The 21,707-nt window shown below is 41.9% G+C and overlaps 1 protein-coding gene across 1 annotated transcript in view; it reads right to left on the bottom strand.

The window, feature by feature from the left end:
* Positions 1-1,144: 1,144 nt before the first annotated feature.
* The window catches only part of FOXO1 (forkhead box O1), a 65,656-nt gene continuing 45,093 nt past the window's right edge, over positions 1,145-21,707 (bottom strand). Inside the window, exons 2-3 of the mRNA XM_075046325.1 lie at positions 5,137-6,493; positions 1,145-4,744 (exon numbers count right to left, since the gene is read on the bottom strand). Coding sequence (XP_074902426.1) covers positions 5,150-6,493 — 1,344 coding nt within the window. The 3' untranslated portion in view covers positions 1,145-4,744; positions 5,137-5,149. The remainder of the gene's footprint in view (positions 4,745-5,136; positions 6,494-21,707) is intronic.

The raw sequence follows: 21,707 nt of genomic DNA, 5'->3' as shown, positions 1-21,707 counted from the left end.
TGTTATTGGCTGCCTGTTTTGGCAGCCTCTCCTCCTTTCTTCCAGCTCTGTTTTGAAACACAATCTAAATTAAAAAATAAATAAATAAATAAATTAGACATTCCTGCTTTCTCTACTCACATCAGCGCTCCTGCTGCCACAGCATAAAGCACGGCTGTGAAAGGAGCAGCACCATGCAGATTGGCCTATATAGCCCCAATATTCGGCAAAGAAAAAACTCTTACTCCGAGAAAAGGTACGTACTTCAGGAAGGCAGGAGGGGCAGAGGAAGGCAAGAGGCGAAACCAAGGGAAAAGAAGGCCAAGAGGACTTTGTGAGCGGTCTCACTTTAACAGGGGGAGCAGGGGGAAGAGAAAAATGTCTCTCCAGAGCTGGCGCTCTCCCACATTTAATAGCATTAGGATCTAACATGTAATTTGGACTAACAGACTAATTCTTTCCTGCAGTTTGATGGATGTTAGCGTCCCATATTTTTTTCTTCTTTAACAATGTATTACATAACATTCTGATACACTAATTACCATCTCATGTCATAGCAATTTTATTAAGAGCTTATACTTACAAATACCCATTCTGAAAGGATTTCAGGACTTTTTTGTCATTTTCTCTGAACTAGGCTTGTTGAAGCACTGGCAACACCGTCTGATGCTGCCTAAATGCAGCTTGCAGTAACAAAGTGTCTCTACACGAAGATCTCTCGCAAGCCCTAAGAGTCAGGCATGGATTCTTCTTGCGTTTAGTCTCAAAGACTTGTAAACAAGTTACTTTTAGCACACTATGTCGTGATAAAACACTGGTAACACAGCCCTATTAGGTTCCTGTACCTGCTACAGCTCCAATTCCAGAAGCAATGCCAAGAGAGAGAAATTCCTTTATACCAAGTAATGGAAAATTTGTTAACTGTTCTGCAGTTAGTGTTTGCTCGTTAATATGGTATCGTCTTGCCAGGCAAGACTTGGTACCATGAGGTATTTTTCCATATAAAATTGCTAATGCCATCAGGATTGTCCAAATGGGATCATCATCATTAAAAAGATTACGCGGTAAGGAAACTGATTACGACAACGTCTGAGTAGAAGGATTGCTAATCACAAGTAGAATCCTGGTACAAATCTCATTCTCCGTATACAAGAAAGGACACAAAACCTTTTAAACATAATTTATATACATTTATGGCTTTATACAACAAACTGTCAGGGATTGTTCTCGTGTGTCTGTAGAAGTACATCAGGCACTTTTTCTGAAAATATCCACGTATGAATTTTAATTCTGCAATGTGACTAAGTCAGAGCAGTGAAGCGTTGAAGAGCTGTCACACCACTCGCAAGTAGAACTAGCAGTATGTACATGCCAATCTCTCACGATATTGCTGGTTTGTGGAACACCCTCAAAAAGGAGGCCAGTTTTAATGCCGAGTAATTTGCTTTTTGCTTGCATAAACCATGCTGCATTTTACATTATGACTACCAAAATAATAATAATAATTATAATAATAATAATAATAATGAGAATACCTTATTTAAAATCAGTCATAAATTAAGGATCCTAGCAATTTCATAATGAAAATAGGAATTTCAAATCAGTAAAAAAATAAAAAAGTACTAACATACATCCAGTGGTTTAACAAGTGCAAATTTTATACTGTTTTATAATTGGTCCAATTTTAACTTCTCTTCTTAGGGATGCTCTGTTGACTTAAGCCAATAATAAGCAATATGACTTTTGCTTATAAGTGTAGGCAAATTGTCAGTTTATCAAAGCAGAGCTTTCCAATTAATGCATCTACTACCTAAACATATATCATATAGCTATATTATGGAAACAATACATCTTTATATTTAAAATATCTGAACAGCTCTATAATACAATAAACTTTTAATAACAGTACAAACCAGAGAAAAGTCAAAAACAAGGCTGCATAGGTAAGATCATCTGCACAATTCACAAACCAATCATTTACAACAATTCTGACAAACTAAGTTACTCCAGAAACTTGGTACTTTTACTGAAAAAGGATTTATTACTAGAGGTCACATAATGTTTGTTTTCAAGGCAGAAAACACGCCCCTTCACCAGACTTCACAGTATTCCAGAATTAAAATTGCAAAATATTAGCATGGCACCACAAAAAAAAAAAAAAAAAAAAAAAAATTTGACCACACAGCGCAAACCACTGATTATCTACAACTGCTTTCTCACAATAATTAAAAGGGGCTTCCTACAGACTGTTTTAATTAAGGAACGGCTACATTTATGTTATTCATAGTTATAAAAGGAAATGCAGAAAATATCTGTATAGAGGAAGTTATACAGTAGCAGTAAATAATAAACAGGAGGTATATTGTTAAATGTAGCATGTTCAGCTGCAACCCCATGGAGTACAGCATTAAGTACTGCTTTCTTTGCATGCAGAGGTGTATTTTACAACTACTTTGGCCTATGCATATCAGTGCCCATTTGGGGGCAAACATTTTTGCACATGCAGCAGAAAGAAGGATCTTCAGAAACACGTATGTGAGCCTTTCGCTTGCTCCACTGCCAGGATTTACCATCATGCTTCAGAGACTACGAACCTGATGGTGAAGATGCTACTAGAGATATTTGCCTGTAAAAGCAGGCAGCTTCACTGAGGCTTCGGCACTAAGAACATTTCATTTTGCTCAACAGAAGTTCAAAGACCAATTTCATGCTGGAGAGATCCTGTATCACAGGACAGCTTATCATCTGCCGCTGGAACTGCTGACAACCATAATAGGATATCTAAAAAAGTAGGACCAGCTGTAATTAGTAGTGATTTAAGCCCAACAGGGAGCTAAATGCTAGCACATCAATAAATACATTGCAGAGCCTTAGGAAAGTCATAACAGGATCATTAAATGTATGGCTTGTTACTAAACTTCATTTTCTTGGCACATCCCATTTCTTTCTCTACCACACACCATCACTACAGGGAAGATAAGTTTCAATTAGAACATTTTCCAGTTGTGGGCTACGTAGACAAAAGAAAAAGCAGTGGAAAAATGTTTATTTCTCCCCTTCGCAACAGCCAGCCTTAGCACAAAAGCTGTTCATCCTGTCAGTGCATAAAAAAGCTCCAAGGATTTCTGTAACACAAATGATGTGTAGCAACCAGTGAAAAGACAGGTGAGGCCTGTTATCCACATATCCATGAAAACTGCATCATATGATGACGAAAAATCAGAAATCATTTATCCAAGACTGAATCCTGAAAATGCTCAGGTAGCTGTCAGTGTACCTACTCCAACACGAGCAAGTTTTTCCACAGGAACAAGGCCTCTGTCATTAATGCTCTCCCCTGCCCTAAAGTTCATGTATTTGTATAACTTTGCCACTTACTTTATCTTTCTTTAAAAAAAGTAATGTTTTGTCCTGCAATAGGGCATCACACAAGTTTTTGCCTCCCACTCAAAAGTAGCACTTCTGCCTCTTCAAATGTACTGCATTACAGCAGAAACACTGACAAACCCTAAAACTAGTGCTAATTAAGACAAATGACAATTTTGTCATTAATTTTACTAAAATAATGAATTTTCCCCAAAATGTCCTGCTCTTGAGTGCACAAACATTATGAGACCTCCATGAAATAAATATAAATGTGAAGCATTGTACAAGCATCTAACAATGAATACTTAACACTTTGTGGTAGTCTGAGTTAAAATGATAGTAGAAGCAGATGACATTTCTAAAAATGCATATATAAAACTGATTAAATATTTCCTAAACATAAAAGTTGTCTATATTTATACATCACACAACAAAAAAAGGGACAGAAATGTTTTGTATTCAAGATCCTTATTAAGCTTTTCCTTTATTAGCACTCCCAAGTGCTAGGGAAATTTATAAAAACATGTACTTAATCCAGTTAAAATACTGTACAAAATGAAGAGGTTATGAATGCTGCCAGATCTCAGATTTATTTTTTTTTTAAGTTGCCTATGTAACAAAAGTAGACTTTAATTATAAGAAAAATAGCTTGGAAAGTATTCCAAAAATTATCTTAAGTCCAACAATAAAGTCATTAGTCTGACAATGAAAACCAGATATATTCTTGCATAAATTTACATGAATACAGGTAACTTATCAAATGGCATTTAACCTACTGTTTCCTTTGAATAATCAGTGAGTTTAGTAGGATCATATTTAACAGGCTATTCTGTTCCCATATGAAATGTGTGGCAATTTTGAGTAAAATAATGCAGTTCACACTGCTGCAAGGGAAGTCCACAGTTATCTCAATTCATCAAAACACAGGTAACATCAACGAAGGTTAAACTTACTTAGGGCATGAGATCATCACAGTATTCTTACAAAAGTTTATAAACTTTTCTTGGACCAAAACAGATAGTCTTAAAAAACAATTCTTCTTCTACAGATCATTCTGTACAAAACCGAAAGCACAACATGATGTAAGTTAAGAGTCTTTGCTGTGATTATATGGTGTAGTGAATTTGGCACTTCAGAGTAATGAAATTTCCAATGGCACAGTTCTTATCTACAGCAGCACATAACCTGCAAACCTTGGGCAAACATCCTGTACAGGAAAATACTCTGCCTGCTGCCAACTCTGACGAAAGGAAGAAAAAAAAGAAAAAAAAAGACCCAAAAAAAAGCTAGTGCATGCACACAGCTTTGTCAAGAAAATTAAAAAGGAAGGTGAAGGACATCTTTGTACTGCTTTTCTCAGTTCCTGCTGTCAGACAAGTCTGGAGAATTTAACCGTAGCCTAGGAAGAAAAAAAACAAACAACAAAAAGAACAAATTAACATTCACACCAAAAGATTAAATCTATTAAAATACGCTCAAACTAACTTTAAGATACCTTAAATAGGGGAAAAAAATGTATTCATTAATTGCTAGTTACCAGCAAGTTTTTTGTTTAAAGTATTAATGGCAAAACATCAGTGCTTCACATGAAGTAACAGACAGAAGTTAGTACATGGCAATCCTAATGCACCGGTGCAAACCTGATTTTCAAATAACAAAGGACTGGAAAGTGACTGACTGTAATAGAGGCACTTCACATGGCAACACAGAAGACCACCCAGTTTTTAAGCATTTTGACATCTCTTTTCCCTTTAGCTGTTTTTCAGATTTATTATAAAAAGCACAGCTTACCTCCTACTACATCCTAGCCTGACACCCAACTGTGTGTGGTTGTCTTTACGCTGTGCTGAAAACTTTGGTTAGGCAATACACTGTCAAAGTTAAAATCTAACGTTTCTCCATCCATAAGGTCATTACGGATAATCGACTCCATGTCACAGTCCAACCGTTCAATTAACATGTCATCTAAGTCACTGGGAAGCTTCTCCTGGTGGAGGGAAACAATTCCCACCCTTCCGTAGCCATTGCAACTGTTAACAGGGGCGTACGGGTTCATAGCATTCATCTGCATTGGGTGACTCATAGGCACTTGTAACGAAGTCTTCACTGTCGACAAGCGATTTAGACCTGATGTATGTGACATGGTGTTCACTGTGTGTGACAAGGCACGACCATTAACTGCAGGTGTTGGCTGATTATGTCCTTGGTGAGGGCGGGCGTTAGGGTTCATCATTTTGTTGTGGGGTGGTTGACTGCCATAAGTTGGCATCACCGAGTTAGCAACCATCAGCACACTTTGGCCCAGTGCCCTGCCACCAGCCTGGGAAACACCAGTGTCTACTGATGCCAGGATATCATTGTGCGGTGGAGAATCGGAAGTCAGTAACTCCTTCAGAAGTCCTGCAGGACAGTTATATTGGCTCATCGATCCATAGCTTGATTTACTGTCTTGAAGAGTCTGCATAGGAATCTGGGGCAAAGAGTTCATGCTAGCTTGAGCATACGTAAATTTCCTGTAGTCTGGATTTGGTGAACCTATACTTGTGGTCGAGGATGCGAATGAGTAACCTGGTGTTTGCTGCATCAGGGTAGCAGATGAAGACTGGGTTGACACAGTCATTGATGTATTAGGCGACAAGAGATTAAGGTTATCCAAAAGATTTTCCATGTTCTCAGAATTACTCATCTCTGAAAGGCTGGGTAGAGTAGAAGTCATTTTGGTGGCTGATGATGGGTATACCATGGAGTGCACATCCCCATCTCCAAGATCATCTTGCTCTGGCAAAATAGGAGAAAGTCTTCCACTAATTGTACTAGCGTTAGAGCTAGTTCTAGGTCGAAATGTACTCCAGTTATCAAAGTCATCGTTACTGTGAGAGCTGGGGCTTGCAGGCCACTTTGAGAACTGCGATCCGGGGCTGTCACCATTTCCCTCTTGACCAGACTGAAGGGATGCTTTCTTCTTGGCAGCTCTGCCTCTGCTTTTGGCAAACTTGCTGTTGTTATCCATGGATGCCGCTCGCCTCCTAGGAGATTTGCCACTCTTTCCTCCTTCAGGATTGAGCATCCACCAGGAACTCTTCCCTGTTCCTTCATTCTGCACTCTGATGAACTTGCTGTGCAGAGACAAGTTGTGACGTATTGAATTCTGAAAAACAAAATAAGGTGTAAGAAATGGAGAAAACATGCATCTTTTATGGCATACTAACATTTGTCTTTGCAAACATGCTCTCATTTTGTTAGAAAACATAGGGGTAATCATGAAATGGGAAAACACGCCAGTCTGGAAACATCTTTTATCAGCTCACCACTCAGAAGTGGCCGCAACGAGCTTGCAAAGAGCTGCCATGTTAATGTGTCTGTCATGTGGCCCGATCACATCTGACGTTATAAAAACTTAAATAAAATACTGAAGGAGCTGTTTTGAAATACAAATACCTCATAAAGGAGACAAACTGTACTAGAAGACCAAGATGACTGAAGATCTCATCATCAGCTTCACTCTAGTAAGTTGCACCTGACTGCATTTAGGGTGTTGTTGGTTGTTTTTTTTTTTTAATTAATTTACCCATAGTTCAGGAATGCTAGATCCTGTTCTAGGGTCCTTATAATGGGTTCTTATCCTGCACATCCCTAAACCCTGCAAACATGCCAGCCTGTGAGTATTGCCACTGAGTATTAGTGAGGTTTATATTACTTGTGTTATGTGAGAAAACACATATAGAAAACCAGTTGAGGATTAAGTTCTAATTTTTATAAATAAACATCACAAATTGCCTAAGAAATCATTAGGGAAAAAGGAATGCAAACAGCATAGACAAAATTGCATTTAAAACTTCAGTCTTAAAACCATCTCGCTCTTTCAAAAACAACATTTTAATATGCAAAATTGACTCTTCTAATGCCTGAGGGCATAAGTTATCTTGTGCCAAGACTGACCACAGGTACTGAAGCTTTTCATTATCTCTTCGGCCATGAGTAATGTTTCATGTTTTGCTCTTAAATACAAAAAAAAAAAAAAAAAAAAATTCCCAAAATCCAAGCCCACAGGTTGACCTGTTAACAAGAGGCTACCCTTTGCATCACCAAGCTGTAGATAAGCATTTTTCTTCCTCACGTAATTTTCTGCTGAGCACATGTAAAGAACATTGTATCAACAGAAAAGCTGTCCTATATTTTGACATAATTGCTAACAAAGGCCACAAGTTCTAAGAGTTCTGAAGCAGGCAGCCACGGGAGTTGGCAGGAGGGTGGGACAGTAGCACAGTCTACATGGGGACCCAGGGTCTGTGCTAGGACTGCAGTTCATGTAGAACAAGTAGGAGGGAACCACAAACCAACACATGAAATGGGTAAACTAGAAATTAGAGCTCAATGGCGGAGAAGTCAGTGATGCAGTAGCTGCCTTCCATTCATAGTCATTTTTAGCAAGTTGTCTAAAGAAAAATTTGGGAGAGCAAAAATGGAAAGACCGTTTCTAGAAAGCAGTAGCCAGGCTGATCTTGACCAGCAGGCCAGTAGGCCAACTATCTCAAAACACTAAATGGTTACCAGACCTACAAAAACCCTGTTCTGTCTTTCCTGTTTTCCTACCTTTTTCCTCCCATCTATCTTAAGTTTTTAACCTGACCCCCAAGACCAAAGAGCAAACCATGAGGATGATACAGCTCAGGGAGTTTTGCGTGCCTCGCGAGGCAAACCGGAGGAGGAGGGACACAGCCACCGCTCTGCTCTCTGGCTGCTTTTGCTCTATTTCCCAACCCAGAGTGCTGCCTGTGACAGCAGCATCTCCAGAAATGTCTTCCCTCACCTTCTCTACCTGTCCTCCCGTGTACGTCTGCTTTCTCAAAGCCGCGCCTCTTTCCCCACTGCCCATACACCCAGTTGCCAGAAGAAAAGGCGCAAAGACCGTGAGGAGGCACACCAGGTGACAACGGTCACCTCGTAGGGCCTGGCCTAGATCAGAGACGAGAGGCTCAAATTCCCTGCGAGGGCCATGACACGCTGTGGACCACAAGAAGCCAGCCAGCCGAAGGGGCCTGGCCACCTGCAGAGCTCGCCGGGGCTCGTCACTCGGGGGTCCAAGAGGAGACCTTCGGCAAGACGAGGGCAGCAAGGAGGCGTGACAGTCCTCTAGCTCCTGACAGGCAGCCATGTGCCGAGACTACCCCGCCAGGAGGGCGGCTTCACCCCAAAGAGGGGCACGAGGCGCTCTTGGGCGGCAGAAGATGGCAGAACGTGGCCCCGCGGCAGCTCGCTCTTCAACCAGCGCAGCAGGGCGTCAAACCGCGTGCCTCACCTCAGAAGCCTGTCCAACCTCTCCTTCGCTCCGAAGAACCACCTTTAACAAATTACCCCAGTTAAACAAACGCCAGCAACAATTTGAGCGTTCCCTTATGCAGTTTTGAAAGGAAGTCGTTCTCCCATTAACTAATTAACGCAGGACTGTCTCTCTTCGCTGCAGGTAACCCTGCAATCAAAGTCTCATCCTCTACCTAGCTACGGGGCATCAGGGAAGGCCTTGGACTTTTATTTTCACCAGGTGCAGCTGACACGTCGGGAGGGTAAGCCCGAAAACCCACCTTTGGGCTCGCCCGCGGCCCCAGGGGCTGAGGGAGAAGCCTCGCGAGGCCGGCCTGGCGCAGCCCGTTGTTTTCACTCACAGGCCGCGGCCGAATCCCCGGCTGACACCAGTCCAGCTCTAGAAATGTCGCAAGAAAGTTGTTCTGCACGTCTGTTGATTAAAAAACCTCCTGCGCCAGTTCATTTTTTTACTGTATTTTGTAAACATACCCAGCTGGCTCAGGCTTACTGTTTACTTTCAAAACAGGCATATCAAACACACAAAACATCAGGCAGAGAAAATACCATGCTAAGGCTCAGTCCCCTCTTCTCTGCAACAGAAGTGTTAAATATTTAAGAAATTGCTGCTATTCCTTAGTCATCAAAAATGTTATAATCTGGTATTATTGTACTGAGGACATCTGAGGTCGCTCTTTGAGTAACAGAGCTGTCTCCTAACTCTGCCAGCGATGAAAAAAAAATTTTTCCTAACAGGAAAAGGTTTGCGGCCCAGAGCTTGTTACATAAATTCCTGTTTTTCACGCAGCCAGCAGGACATTAAAGAAGCTATGATTTACTAACTTGGAAAAAGTGTTGAAGAGGTAAATCTTGTGAAAATATGCACTGCTGTTAATGATGTTGTGTCTACAAATCTTTGCCAGACACAAACATGACCTGATAAAAAAGTATAGTTTCAGCAGTGGATCTTGGCAGCTGGAGGAGTGGCGCGGCTGTCAGCGGCCGGCGTGCTCCGCGGCACCGCCGGCCCTGGCACGCCGTAGGACGCCTTCAGACCCAGCTTTCAGCGGGACTTGGAAGCAAAACCTCCCCAAACCTGGCCCGAATGACGCGCAAAGCACGCGGCCGCATTTCGAGGAGGGTTTCCGCGCAGGGGCGACGCATGCCAGATCGCTCTGACAGCATCCACGCTGGAATTTTATCAAAGCCTCGTCAGGACGGCAGCAGGGCTGCTGCCACCTGTGGGGTGTTTCCTGGGATTGATTTTCCACCTTTGAGATAAAGCACAGAGAGCCTCCGCTCCCGTTTGGTCTGTGAACCGACTTCATGCTGTACTTCAGCACGCGGACCAGGAACTGTGGATATGCTTATCACTACTCGCTGATTTAAGAGCCAAAATATGCAAAACCAGTATCTGCTAAATACAATGTGATGAGCACATACCGGCTAATAAAACTCGTGAAGCCAAGAAAATGATTCCTTTGAATTTACACATTTATATCATTCAGCTGCATTTCCAACATTTCCTCCAGCCGAACAGCACTGCTGTGAGAACGCCCTGCTTGCTGCTCTTCTAAACAACAAAAAACCTCAAACTCCTTTACCTTTTAAAACAATTAAAGAAATAAATGTCTCAGCCATTTAATCCCTGGGTGCAAGTAGCTCTGCTGATATCTAATACTGCATTTAAACCCAAGATATTCATACTAAAACATGCAACTTAAGTTTAACCTGACTAATTGCTGAAAAAAAATCATACCCCTATTACAATTAAAGTTGAGGTATTTGATTATTTTTTCAGTAAGTTGTTTTGGTGTTTTACTGAAGAGAAACACCTGAAAACACAGTTGCTTTGTTAAACTTGACAACTTGGTAGGCCTGTACTTACTGAAGTGAGACCATACAGTCACGCTGGCCATCTTCCCTCCACCCCAGCCCTTGGAGCATGCAAGGGAGAGGGAAATAGAGCAGAGCTCCTGCTGCAGAGCTCCTGTTTAACACCTCTGCAAAGCTCTCCAAGCAGGATCTAACTGTGGAGCTGTGAGTATCTGGGGAGCTGCAAGACCCAGACTTTGTAAAAGCATCTACAAGTGCCCATGGTCTCTCCCACGCTCACACCCTCACACACGGGCACAGGCAGCACCCATTCAGGCACAGTGCTGCGACAGCCGCCAAAAGGGAGAGCAAGAAATGCATGCAACAGTCGATACACTTCACAAAAATGAGTGGATTTGCCACCAGAGTGGATATGCTGATGGTATTGCAATAAAGCACGCCATGGCATCTCAGAAAAGAGATTCACCAGTAACTAGTAACAAAGGCAGAAGGAGCTGGCCTCTGGAGGCAGAGGCCGCCATAACAAAGCCAGAGGCTGTAAGAGCAAGACTGCTTCCATAATACACAGGTCAAGCATTTCTATTAAAATTAACAGCCTAATGACTGCCCATTCATTCAGAAGACATCTCAGCAGTCCACTGCTTCCTGCACCTCATCCAAAGGGACAGTCTACATATGTTGCTGGTTAGCTTGCACTACTATCAGCTCAAATGGCTGCAAATACAGATTGGGGCACAGTGTCTGACTGTACTTCTCAGATCTCTCCAAATAATATCTGAAACAGTTTCGGAAGCTGGAGAGAAACTTCCAGGGAGTACGACACTCAAGACTGCTTCTGCCATGACCCTCTAAGATAATCACAATTCAAAAAAAGAAAAAAAAGGTATTTTATTTATTTATTTTGTTTTATTTTAACTGATAGCTGGAGAATATTGCAATAGGAACATGCTTGGCAAAAAAGTCAGGGTTGAGGACTGGTAGGAGAGAAGTTCAGAGACCCGTCAGCTAACATCATCACTGCTGAGAGCTGACTGCTACAAGCAGTGGTGGCTGGCACATGAGCCAGCTGTGTTAGCGTGTCCTGTTACTGACAGCTTACAGCAGGATTCAGAACGAGCAGAATCTCTCTGTGGAGACAACACCAAAGCAAAAGCTCTGGAGCAGAGAAGGGAAAACCCCAGCATTTCCATATGCTGTTACAGTGGACATCAGTCCTGCCTCTCAAGGTCTGTGTATGGTGACTCTACAGCAGGTCCAGAAGTTCAAATCACCCTCCTCTTGGAGCCTCAGCAGCAAGCACCACTCTAAAAAGAAGTCATAAAAAAAACCTCCGAGGAAAGCATGCAAAGGACAGGAAGGTCACCAGCACACTTGCTCAGGGTTCCTTCAGCATTAACAGCTGGACAGCAGCAGCAGGGGCTAACTGTGGCAAGTGGCACCACGCAGCATCTATCCAAGGCTAAGCTAGACCACACCTGGTGAAACAGACAGGTCTCCTTGGAATGGTTACACTGCCGGCACCCTCTTTGCTGTGGTTTCCAACCATCCTGCTAAGTTTGCAGGGGCAGGGTGAGGAGGCTAAGGAGGAAAGAGAACATGGATAACTCCAGATGTACCAGAATTTCCTTTGATACAAGTCTGGTGTAAGGCAATCCTGTTTGTCTTATCTAACGACTATGAGATACAAAAAGCTCAGATGCAGATGCTGCACATGGAGCTTGGGTTTGCCTTGGAGCTAGCGTTGGACACTCAAAAGTGTTTGGTCAACAGATAGCACGCTTGCTCATAAAGAGCCTTAGCCCCATTTCTCTCTTAAAAGGGTTCCTGGTACCTACAGTGTTCACCAACACAACCGCACATCTGACTGCAGTGTCAGAGGCTTCAAATGCTAACGAAATAGTTATCTTTGCCACCCAATTGTAGCATTCTTTGATTACAGCTCAGAAACCTTCTCCATTGTCAGGTAAGAGCATGGACAGAAAGCATGTCACTTAGCCTCAGGTCAAAGAGTCACATATAGAAGATGCTGGCAATGTGCCACCTGCAGCTGCATGAAGGTGGAAGGACAGGATTTCCTCCCAAACAGGTCATGCTTTTTTGGGTCCTTTGCTCTTGGGGGGGGTGCTTTTGTTTGACTTCAGTTTTGTCCTGCACTGTTAATACAGTTAAGAAGTGTCAGCTGGAAAAAGTGCAGAAACACTTCAATCTTACTAGAGGGACTTTGCACTGTTTCTCTGTGCTTTTGATTACAGATGGTGGCATAGCAAGAGCCTTTCCCAGACCACAACCCATGAAACACCATCTCCAAACATGGAGATACTTTCATAGACTGTTTTATTTTATAAGATTTCAGCAATGCATGCCCTTGTTCCATGCATGAATGTGCAAGAATGGGACAGACTGTATGTTATCACTATATGGTCTCTACACATCTCTCCTGTTGGGTGGGGGGTCTCCCATGACCACATATCAGTGGCTTTAATCTAAGTCCTGCACATTCTGCAGTTAAGTCTGCAGATTTCTACTCTCCTACACTTCCTTCTCACAGCTGTAGAAGACTAAAAATCTTTGGACACCAAAGGGGCTTGGCCATCCTCCAGGCTGCATCCTGCTGCCACACGTGGCACCAAGGACTGGACAGGATTTCACGACCACCGGAGCTTTCTCCTCTGGAACATGGTATGTAGTAGCAGAAAATACATGCACAGCTCCAGACATTGGTGTTTAAGGGACTTGGCTATGCATACTTACGTGTCAGAACTGGCAACTCTACTGACACGTATTTAAGCAATTCCAAATTGCTATCCCCAGATACCCTCCTCTTCATTCTAGGCAGACTCCTTTGAAGCACTTTTCCATAATGGCAGTTTGGACATTTCCAATGAGATGATAACACCTGCCTACTTTCCCTACACAGGCATTTAGAAAGAATGAGCGTAGAAACCATGAACAAGGTAAAGCATAGTATGAGCAGTATACGCACAGGGCAAGCACACACCTGGATACTGTTCCACACCCCAACCAAAACTTCCATCCAGGAGAGAGACAGAGCCACAACTAGGTTAACGATCGCCTACATCAGTGCCAATACTCCATTTTATAACTACATTTATTCCTACAACCACAATACAGGCGTGATATAATATCAACACAGCATACACCAAATATATAAACATTTGCTAGCATTTCAAAGCCAAGGAAACTAAGTGACACTGATTAGGAAAAACAACAGACGAAGATGCATATGAAAATTGTGAGATTTTTAAAAGGGATTTGTCAAATGGAACTTCCTCCCTCTCTGGTAAAATTATCTGGGAAGCCAAGACAGCCAACAGGTTTGTCTAAAACCTACCTGTTTTCAGGGGTGAAAAAAAGGCAACAATAAGAAGGCAGCACAGCGTTATTTAAAAAAAAAAAAAAAAAAAAAAAAGGCAAAATAGTCATCAGGATAAAACAAAAGTTGTCAAGTGTAGAAAATAAGGGAAGAAATAAATATCATATGAAAAAAATTCAAAGCTAGCAGGGATAACTACGTATTTGGTGATCCAGACAAATCCTAATACTGCCTTTACAAAACTGATGCTGTAAGCTTTCTATTCCAATGGATGTAAAACAAGTGTTTGACAAATATAAGGGTTCCATATTTGTAAATAAACATTCCTGTTTTCCAGAAATATGCAACACACACATATATATATGCCTATGTACATATATAGCTTATGATGAAGAAGCATTTCCCAAGTTCACTAGTGATACAGGCCAACACTGGGGCCTCACTGAAGAGGAACATCTTAAAGTCAGGATGCCCTTATAACTGGAGCCTCTTCTCCTCCCTCTTTAAGCGCTCTCAGACCTCTGGCCTTTGCAAGCAGCCTGTGCTGCAATTAACGTCAGTAACGCAAAAATAGCAAAGTAGGAGGACGCATGCATAACCTGGGTGCCCTGACATCAGTCCCAGGTGCTATCATAGAAAAGCTGGTAAAGGATTCAATTAATAAACCATCAGAGGTCAGGGATACAATTAATGTCTTTCAAAAGAGTCCCACAGAATATAGGCCACCACATGCACAAGAAAAATATATCTTTTGTTCAAGAAAGGTAAGCGAGAGAACACCTGCAGATATGCCAATGCCATACCAAATGACAGTGCAGTCAAGATTAGCACCATGCACCACTGCTAATGTGTGCTCATCAAAGGCATTCCAACCATTAAAATTATCTGTAGTGCAATAAGCCGTGAGGAAGGCTGCTGTGATTCATGACGGGCAGGTAGCCCTCTTACAATTATTCAATGCAGGTTCTAACGCGCCAACCAGGAATGCAACTGTACAGGGGACACAGGCACCGCAGCAGCGGTAACGGTTTGATGCAAGGCTGTCCTTGAATGCAGAGCACAAGCAGGTTATTGCAAGGAAAACGTGAATCACAATTGTAAGCAAAGTTTTTTAAAAATAAATAAATCAAAATTTGGATTAATAAAGTAGCAGTTCATCCGTACAATGCCAGAATGACTAATAGCTTTAAATTTTATTCTGCAACTATAGTAAAGAGAGACTAAGGGGTGTTTATTTTTTTTCAGCCAGTGGGAATAATTATGATCAGTAGGACAAAAAATGTTAATCACTCGTTTCCTGTTTAACAGACAGCCTGTTTCACCTCTGCCACTCTCCACGGTTACACCCAATTCATCACAAAGACTACAGCACTGTTTATAGAAAGCTTCCCCCTTTTTTTTTCTTTCTAAAACTAAGCTGCCTTTTATTGACATTCATTAGCTCTAGTGAAGAGGTACAAATGTGTATGCATGCTAAATATATCAATACTAATTAGACCAGCAGATCATCTTAAAAGGAGCACTAGAAACATGTTCTCACCAATAAGAGGCAATAAGGTGAGAAATAGGCCAAAGTCTCAGTGTAAACCAGAGAGGCAAGTAATATCATAGTCCGAAAATAGGGTTAATTTTTTGCATTGGCCTTCATGGACATGCAGAGAACTCCCAAGAATTTAAAAAAAAAAAAAAAAAAAAAGAGAGAGGAAACCAGGTATGATTACTCCAAAAACATTAATAGGATAAGTGAAACAATTGGAAAGATCTCTGCCTGAGAAGTCACATAATCTTTACATGCTAAAAGCCCTGCATAATGACCAAAGCAGTCATTGGCCACTTGCCTAGGTAAAGGCACAAGCAGACTTAACCCTAAATGTTTGGCTTCAGTTGGATGCTTTACTAGGGAGCCACACAACTCCTCTTCATCTTCATGGATCGAGATTATTTGCTTTCACAAAATCACTGACAATCTAAGGGGTTGGAATGATTGTCACGACCTGATGCATTTACAAGCAATGGGCTACCCGCAACAGTGGAAAATAAGTTTAAAACTGAGGCTGGTAAAGCCTGGTAAAGCTGGTAAAGCAAAGCAGGATGCACTGGAGACATGGGCTAAGCCCATGACACTTGCCCCATTCGCTGTGCTCCCCATGGGCTAGCTGGGGCTGGAGAGGCTTGAGGATTTACTTCACTGCAACAACGCCCACTGCCTGACCGCAGACCTCTCCTTAGGGACATGGAGAAGGAGCAGCTGCAAGTTTGCAGCCGTGGATCCACAGACAGAGCCAAGCACACCTGCAGCACTGCGCCCACAACTCCTACAACATCTGACATGGGCAGTAGAGATGTCTGCTTATTCGCAGGAAAGGCACCAAGCCTGTGTGTATTTCTTACCTTGGGAAGCAACATACCAAGGGGGATGTACAGATGCAATAATATAAAAAGTTGGGTTGACTGAGTCTTTGTGTAGATTGGGAAAAAAAATAAGAAAGAAATATATCTCCTTATTACACTTGTACTAGCATAGCAGAGGGAGCCTTTTCCTTTAGCAAGCAAAGGACTCAAATTCTCCGGACACGGGTGTCATTGAATACTAGTTTTTCAGAAACAAACAGTCAATGAAAGCAGCAAGCTTCCTTTGCAGCAGGGTTAGCTGTGCCCCACAGGAAATCCCTGGCTGAAGGAAACTGCAAGTCTTGTAAAAAGAAGGGCAAAGCCTTCCATTTACAGGTCGAACAATATCTTACGCTACATCTCACTATGCATTTGATCTTTATTTTGACTACAGCAAGTGCAAGGATAGGCTAGCAAAACTTTAGTATAGTCCCCAAAACTACAAAAACAAAAAAAACCCCAGAGTTCAGTGGGATTTTTTGTTTAGTTTAGTGCATCCTTAGAGACTCTTTACTGCATCTAGTGGTAAAGATGCTGAAGGTTCCACATTTGTAAGGGACAGTGTCAGCTTAAAAATAACAACCACCCTCTGGATTTCACCTAATGTTGTAAATATCCGATGTTGCTGTCGTCTTTCCTCGGTTTCTCTTGGTTACAACAGGGACATTTCTCTTTCCTCTAGTTTCTTCTGTACGTCCAGTGTATAAAGCCACCACTTTTACTATTCTACCTCTAGCCAATTCTCCCTTTATCTGTCTCATATATAAAAAGAAAATACCTTGTTAACAAAATATTAGCAGAATATTTTATTAAAATAGCTTAAACAGGATCAGATTTAAGTTCTCTTTAAACTACTGCATCATCTGCAAATACGTAGATAAAGGATACTGCCTTATGCAGCCAATATTTGTTCATTTGTATTTCTGTTCTGTTTTTCATACTTGTTCTTTACCCCGAAGTTACAAGAAGCAAGTACCAATTTCCAGTTACTCTTTTTTGTACATTCTAAAGAGGCAGCACGTATACTAGGTATTGTGTTTCTACTCAGCTTCTTTAAACACAGTTTGCCTTCGTACTTTTTTCCCCCAACACAGAAGCTTGCCAGCACACTCTCTTCAGGACAGCTTTTCCAATTCAAGTTTTCTCCCATAGCCTAGTAGATTTTATATAACATGATTTACTACTACAATGCCCACAAAAACCCTCATCCAAATTTCATTAAAGCCTTAAGCTATATTACAGTGTGCATTACCCCCTCCACTCTCTGGCCAGTTCCAGCCACCCTCTTTCACGTAAGGTGTGGTTTATACTTAAAGGGTTTTTAGTTTATTTTCTCACAAGAGGGTCTCAGGACTCGGAGGACTCCTGACGGGTGGTTGCACTGTTCATGCCAGCATCTTGCTCTCGAACGCTGCTTTCCATGACATTCTCCAGGCTGCAGTTTCAAGAAACACTGGCACTCATCACTGGTTTTTATGACAGCTGTTCAGCATTGTAAAGCCAGTCGCCCAATCTTGCAAAATGTGTAGCACCAACTCTGAACCAAGTTGCCCCCAGACATGCTCACAACTTTCAGTAGGCTACGGGAGGCAGAGTACTATTTCTCAGAGCAAGCTGGGCACACAGAGGAGGGAAATCTAAAGTGTAATTTCTTCCCTCACACCCGTTTTGGAAGCATTCCTATTCCCTCACTACTGTAGGCTGTGCTCTGTACTTAACAGACCCTTATTAAATCAAAGGACTATTTACAATCTGCATACTGGCAAGTCCACATTCCCATAGAATGTCATCTGGCAACAGTGACTTAAACCATCAGCTCTGTACTTACTTGCTTTCCTCCTTCCCAAACAAGAAAATTAAAAAGGACAAGAAAAAGCCATGTTTTTAATGACAAGAATGGAGCTAACAAGGTAAAGCCCAAGAGCTCTGGTGCATCAGCATTCATCACAATACCCAAACATCCATTTTTTTTAAAACAGTAAAATATTACAATGAGGACAATAAAAAGGCAAATAAGCTATACCATTGTGGCTTGGGACCTTTTACATACACACCTTCTGCTAGAGACGTGCAGGACCATGCTGGACACAAACTAAGATAGCTCCCAGAGTGGGATGCTGTTACGCAAAAACGAGCTTTGTTAGGCTTTTTGGGTGCTATTTTTCTCCTGCTAACTAGGACTAATTAATCTCCCCTCATTACTATTTCTCTCTACTTGATATACGCAAGGAAACTGGCCTCACCACGGCTGCTCAGAGCAGACCTCACCCATTCTCCCATTGCCCTGGACAGAGCCTGACACAAGGAGGCTCTGGGCGCACTGGGCACTGCCAGGTGCAACAGGAGGTGTCCCAGGAAGGACACTGCCATCACCCTCATCAGTTCAGAGAAGAAAACACTGGTTTTGAACAGCCTCCCACCCCCCTTCACTAACACCACAAACTCACAAAAGCTCTTATCAACTTTCAGATTAGGCTCCCTCCTCTTGGAGGTCACAGTCTTCACTTGGTGCAAACCTCACCATCATTGCTCCCATCCCCCCTCAGTGAAAAGCCCATGGGTAACTGGGCAGCCTGAGCCTGCCTGGGTAGTTATTCAGATTTAAGGACTGCAACATCCAGCTTTGCAATCCCAAAGGCTGCCATGGGCCTCCCATCCCTCCCGTGCCTTTGCCCAAAGACGAGGATGGTTCGGGAGCTTTCCTCCAGCCTTCTCCGGACATGCACTGAAGCTTTATGGCAAAAACACTGCCGAGACGGGGAGCTAAAATGCCCTCATCAATTCAAAGGGCTGCAACAAGGAAGTCTTAAGACACACTACAGGGACTTGCTCAGTATTTGTCTCCTTCTGACAGCTTTGCTTCTTTCAAGTACCACAGCTTAGTTTCCCTCTTGCAGATGTTCAGAGAAAGAAGCAACACAGCCCCCTGTACAGCTCCAAAGATGTGCAAGCTCTTTCTTGACCTAATGGGCTTGCTAGGTCACTATGGGGCACTTGTTGCAAAAAATAAATAAAAAAAATATTACAGGACACAAACTTACATCAGATTAAAAATAGCAGGAATGTCAGCAGTAGGAGCTGTCATTTGCAATAGCTATCAAGACACAGGAAGTTAAGTTATTCTGTGGATCACATACGGGCCTCTCTAAAAACAAGGATGAAGCAGAAAAAAAAGCGTGTTTACTGAGGCATGTTTTCCAATATTATTTATCTAGCCAAGTGTGTTTATAAAGTTTTATAATAATTCGTCATTGATACATCTATGGGTTTATGTCCACAGATTCGTTAAACCGCTGGCAAACTCCAGCAGACACTGCAGCCCTTGCTGCTCTTGTTTAATTTTTGGATTATTTTCAGTTTTGAAGATATTACAGGGAATGTTTCCACATTTTCATTTTGTTTTAAAAGAAATTAAAGTCTTCCCCCGGAAAGTCAGGTGTTTTCAAGTATTTTGTTTGTTGATTATTCATGTAGTCATAAATTACAGAGAGTATTTGGCAGGCCATGCCCTTCTCTGTTAAAACGTTTGTTTTTACTTTTTCAGTTATTGTTTAGATCCTGGTCATAACATGCTTCAGGTTGTTTTGAACAGCAAAGAGGAAATAAGCAATATTTTAACTTATATCACACTGTAACAACATTAAGTGCCTACACAGCAATATGCTGCCTATTCAGTATTTTCAACTTTCTTCCTGTCTGCCGCTGACTTACAACAGCAAGAAGATAATTCATAATTTCACACAGCTTTGCAACCTGTAAACACAGCTAGGATTTGGCTCACAAGCATGCTCAGAACAAAACACAAACAAAAAGGAGCAAGAAACTGGACATAAAAAAAAGAGCAGAACATAAATTAACCATATTTGCTGAAGGTTGGTTTTGAAATCATAGGAAAACCAACAAAGTTCTTTTGGAGTCAGCTCACACGCAACCAGGCATTGCAGGTAACACCGCTGGAAGAGGCAGAGCCCCAGCAAGGCACTGTTTGCCTACATTCACCCTGACACTAAGGCAGAGAGCTAGAAAAGAGACTTTGAACTACATGCCATCCCTGCTGCTCATCAGGATCACAGTCTGCTGTGGACATGAATACTAACCCGTTGTGACTCCTAAGAATATGCCCTCTGGATTAGAAAAAAGAGACACACCATTCCAAAAGTCACACAATTCATACAAAACAGCCTATGCACCAAAGTAGAAATTACAGAACTGCATTTCAGGAATTTCTCAAGGGTTTTTTCTATAGGGTTAAGTTGGACATTATCTTTCAAGCATTCAATTCTCATGCAGCAAGATTTCTGCCTCTCCTCTGCTAGAGAAGTCTTAGGAATCCCAATAAATAAGAGGGAAGAAATATGACTGTTTCACTATGTGTTTTCCTTTGGCCATCTTTGTGAAAAATATTTCTTCAAAATTTAAGAGTCTGAGTTTTGACATAACATCATATTCATGCCTCAAGTCCTCCAAGCACACAGGCTCAAGAAACCAACCCTTTGTGTTCTCGAAAGGCAGCGTGAATGAGCCCACCTAAAACTACCTTATTTTGGATCCCCCTAACACGAACTTTGAAAGATCTCATTTTCTAGGAAAATACAGACTACTGACTCAGAAATAAAGGTGCCTGGCAAGCTAACTCCCTCTCCCCACAGACATCTACAGTCTACCCAAGCAAACCTCTGTGGACTACAGCCATCCAAAAATATCCTTCTTTTGAAGGTGGAACACATTTACCAACTTACCAGCAGAACAATTCTGGCAAACCAGCAACAACAGAAGAACTCCTTCTCCCATCCCCGAATTTCAAGTGTGTAACTAAAGTACAAGGAGACATGCAAGAAAGAGCAGATCTGCTTGTCTGTAAACCAGAAGAGCTCATGGACCTTTCTGAGCTGTAAAGTTCGAAAGTTGCTGTCAGCCCCCAAAACATAGCAACTGGGGATTGAGCTGAGCCAAATTATAGCCAACTGGGCAACAATAGTTGGGGCAAAGGTAGTTTTCCTAAAGATAAGACTATGTGCATCAATTAATTTTTCTTCCCTTTCTCTCCCATCACCAGTTGTATGTATGCCAGGCTTGACACCAGGCATCACCATTCTCTACTTTTCTTTTAAATTAAATTGAAGTATGCCAGCTCGATAAAGTTACAAAGGAGCCTCTCCAACAGAGCAATATTGTACTGGCACCTCTCTCTGACAAAGTTGGTATCCGAAGGTTCAAAAAAGCAGTGGTAGAAGTTGAGAATAAACATAAATAATTGCGGTTTATCTGCTTTTACACTTGACCAATATCGAATGTATCTACTTCACAGTGCTTGGCCTTAAATAATAATAGGAAAGCTTACTTACCCTACCCTTTCTCTGTCCCTTCCTCTTCCCTTACTCCCTATTTACTCCAGAGGGGAAAAGTAATAAAATCAAAGATAACAACAGCATAATTATCTGCTCACAGGGCAGAGTCTTGACCTCAACATTTACAAGCTAGTTGTTGTTTGCCGCAAGAT

The sequence above is a fragment of the Buteo buteo genome, chromosome 14 (genome assembly GCF_964188355.1).
Source record: "Buteo buteo chromosome 14, bButBut1.hap1.1, whole genome shotgun sequence".
Classification (NCBI taxonomy): Eukaryota; Metazoa; Chordata; class Aves; order Accipitriformes; family Accipitridae; genus Buteo; species Buteo buteo.
The sequence above is the reverse complement of the archived record's forward strand: the minus strand, read 5'-3'. Positions and strand labels throughout refer to the sequence as shown.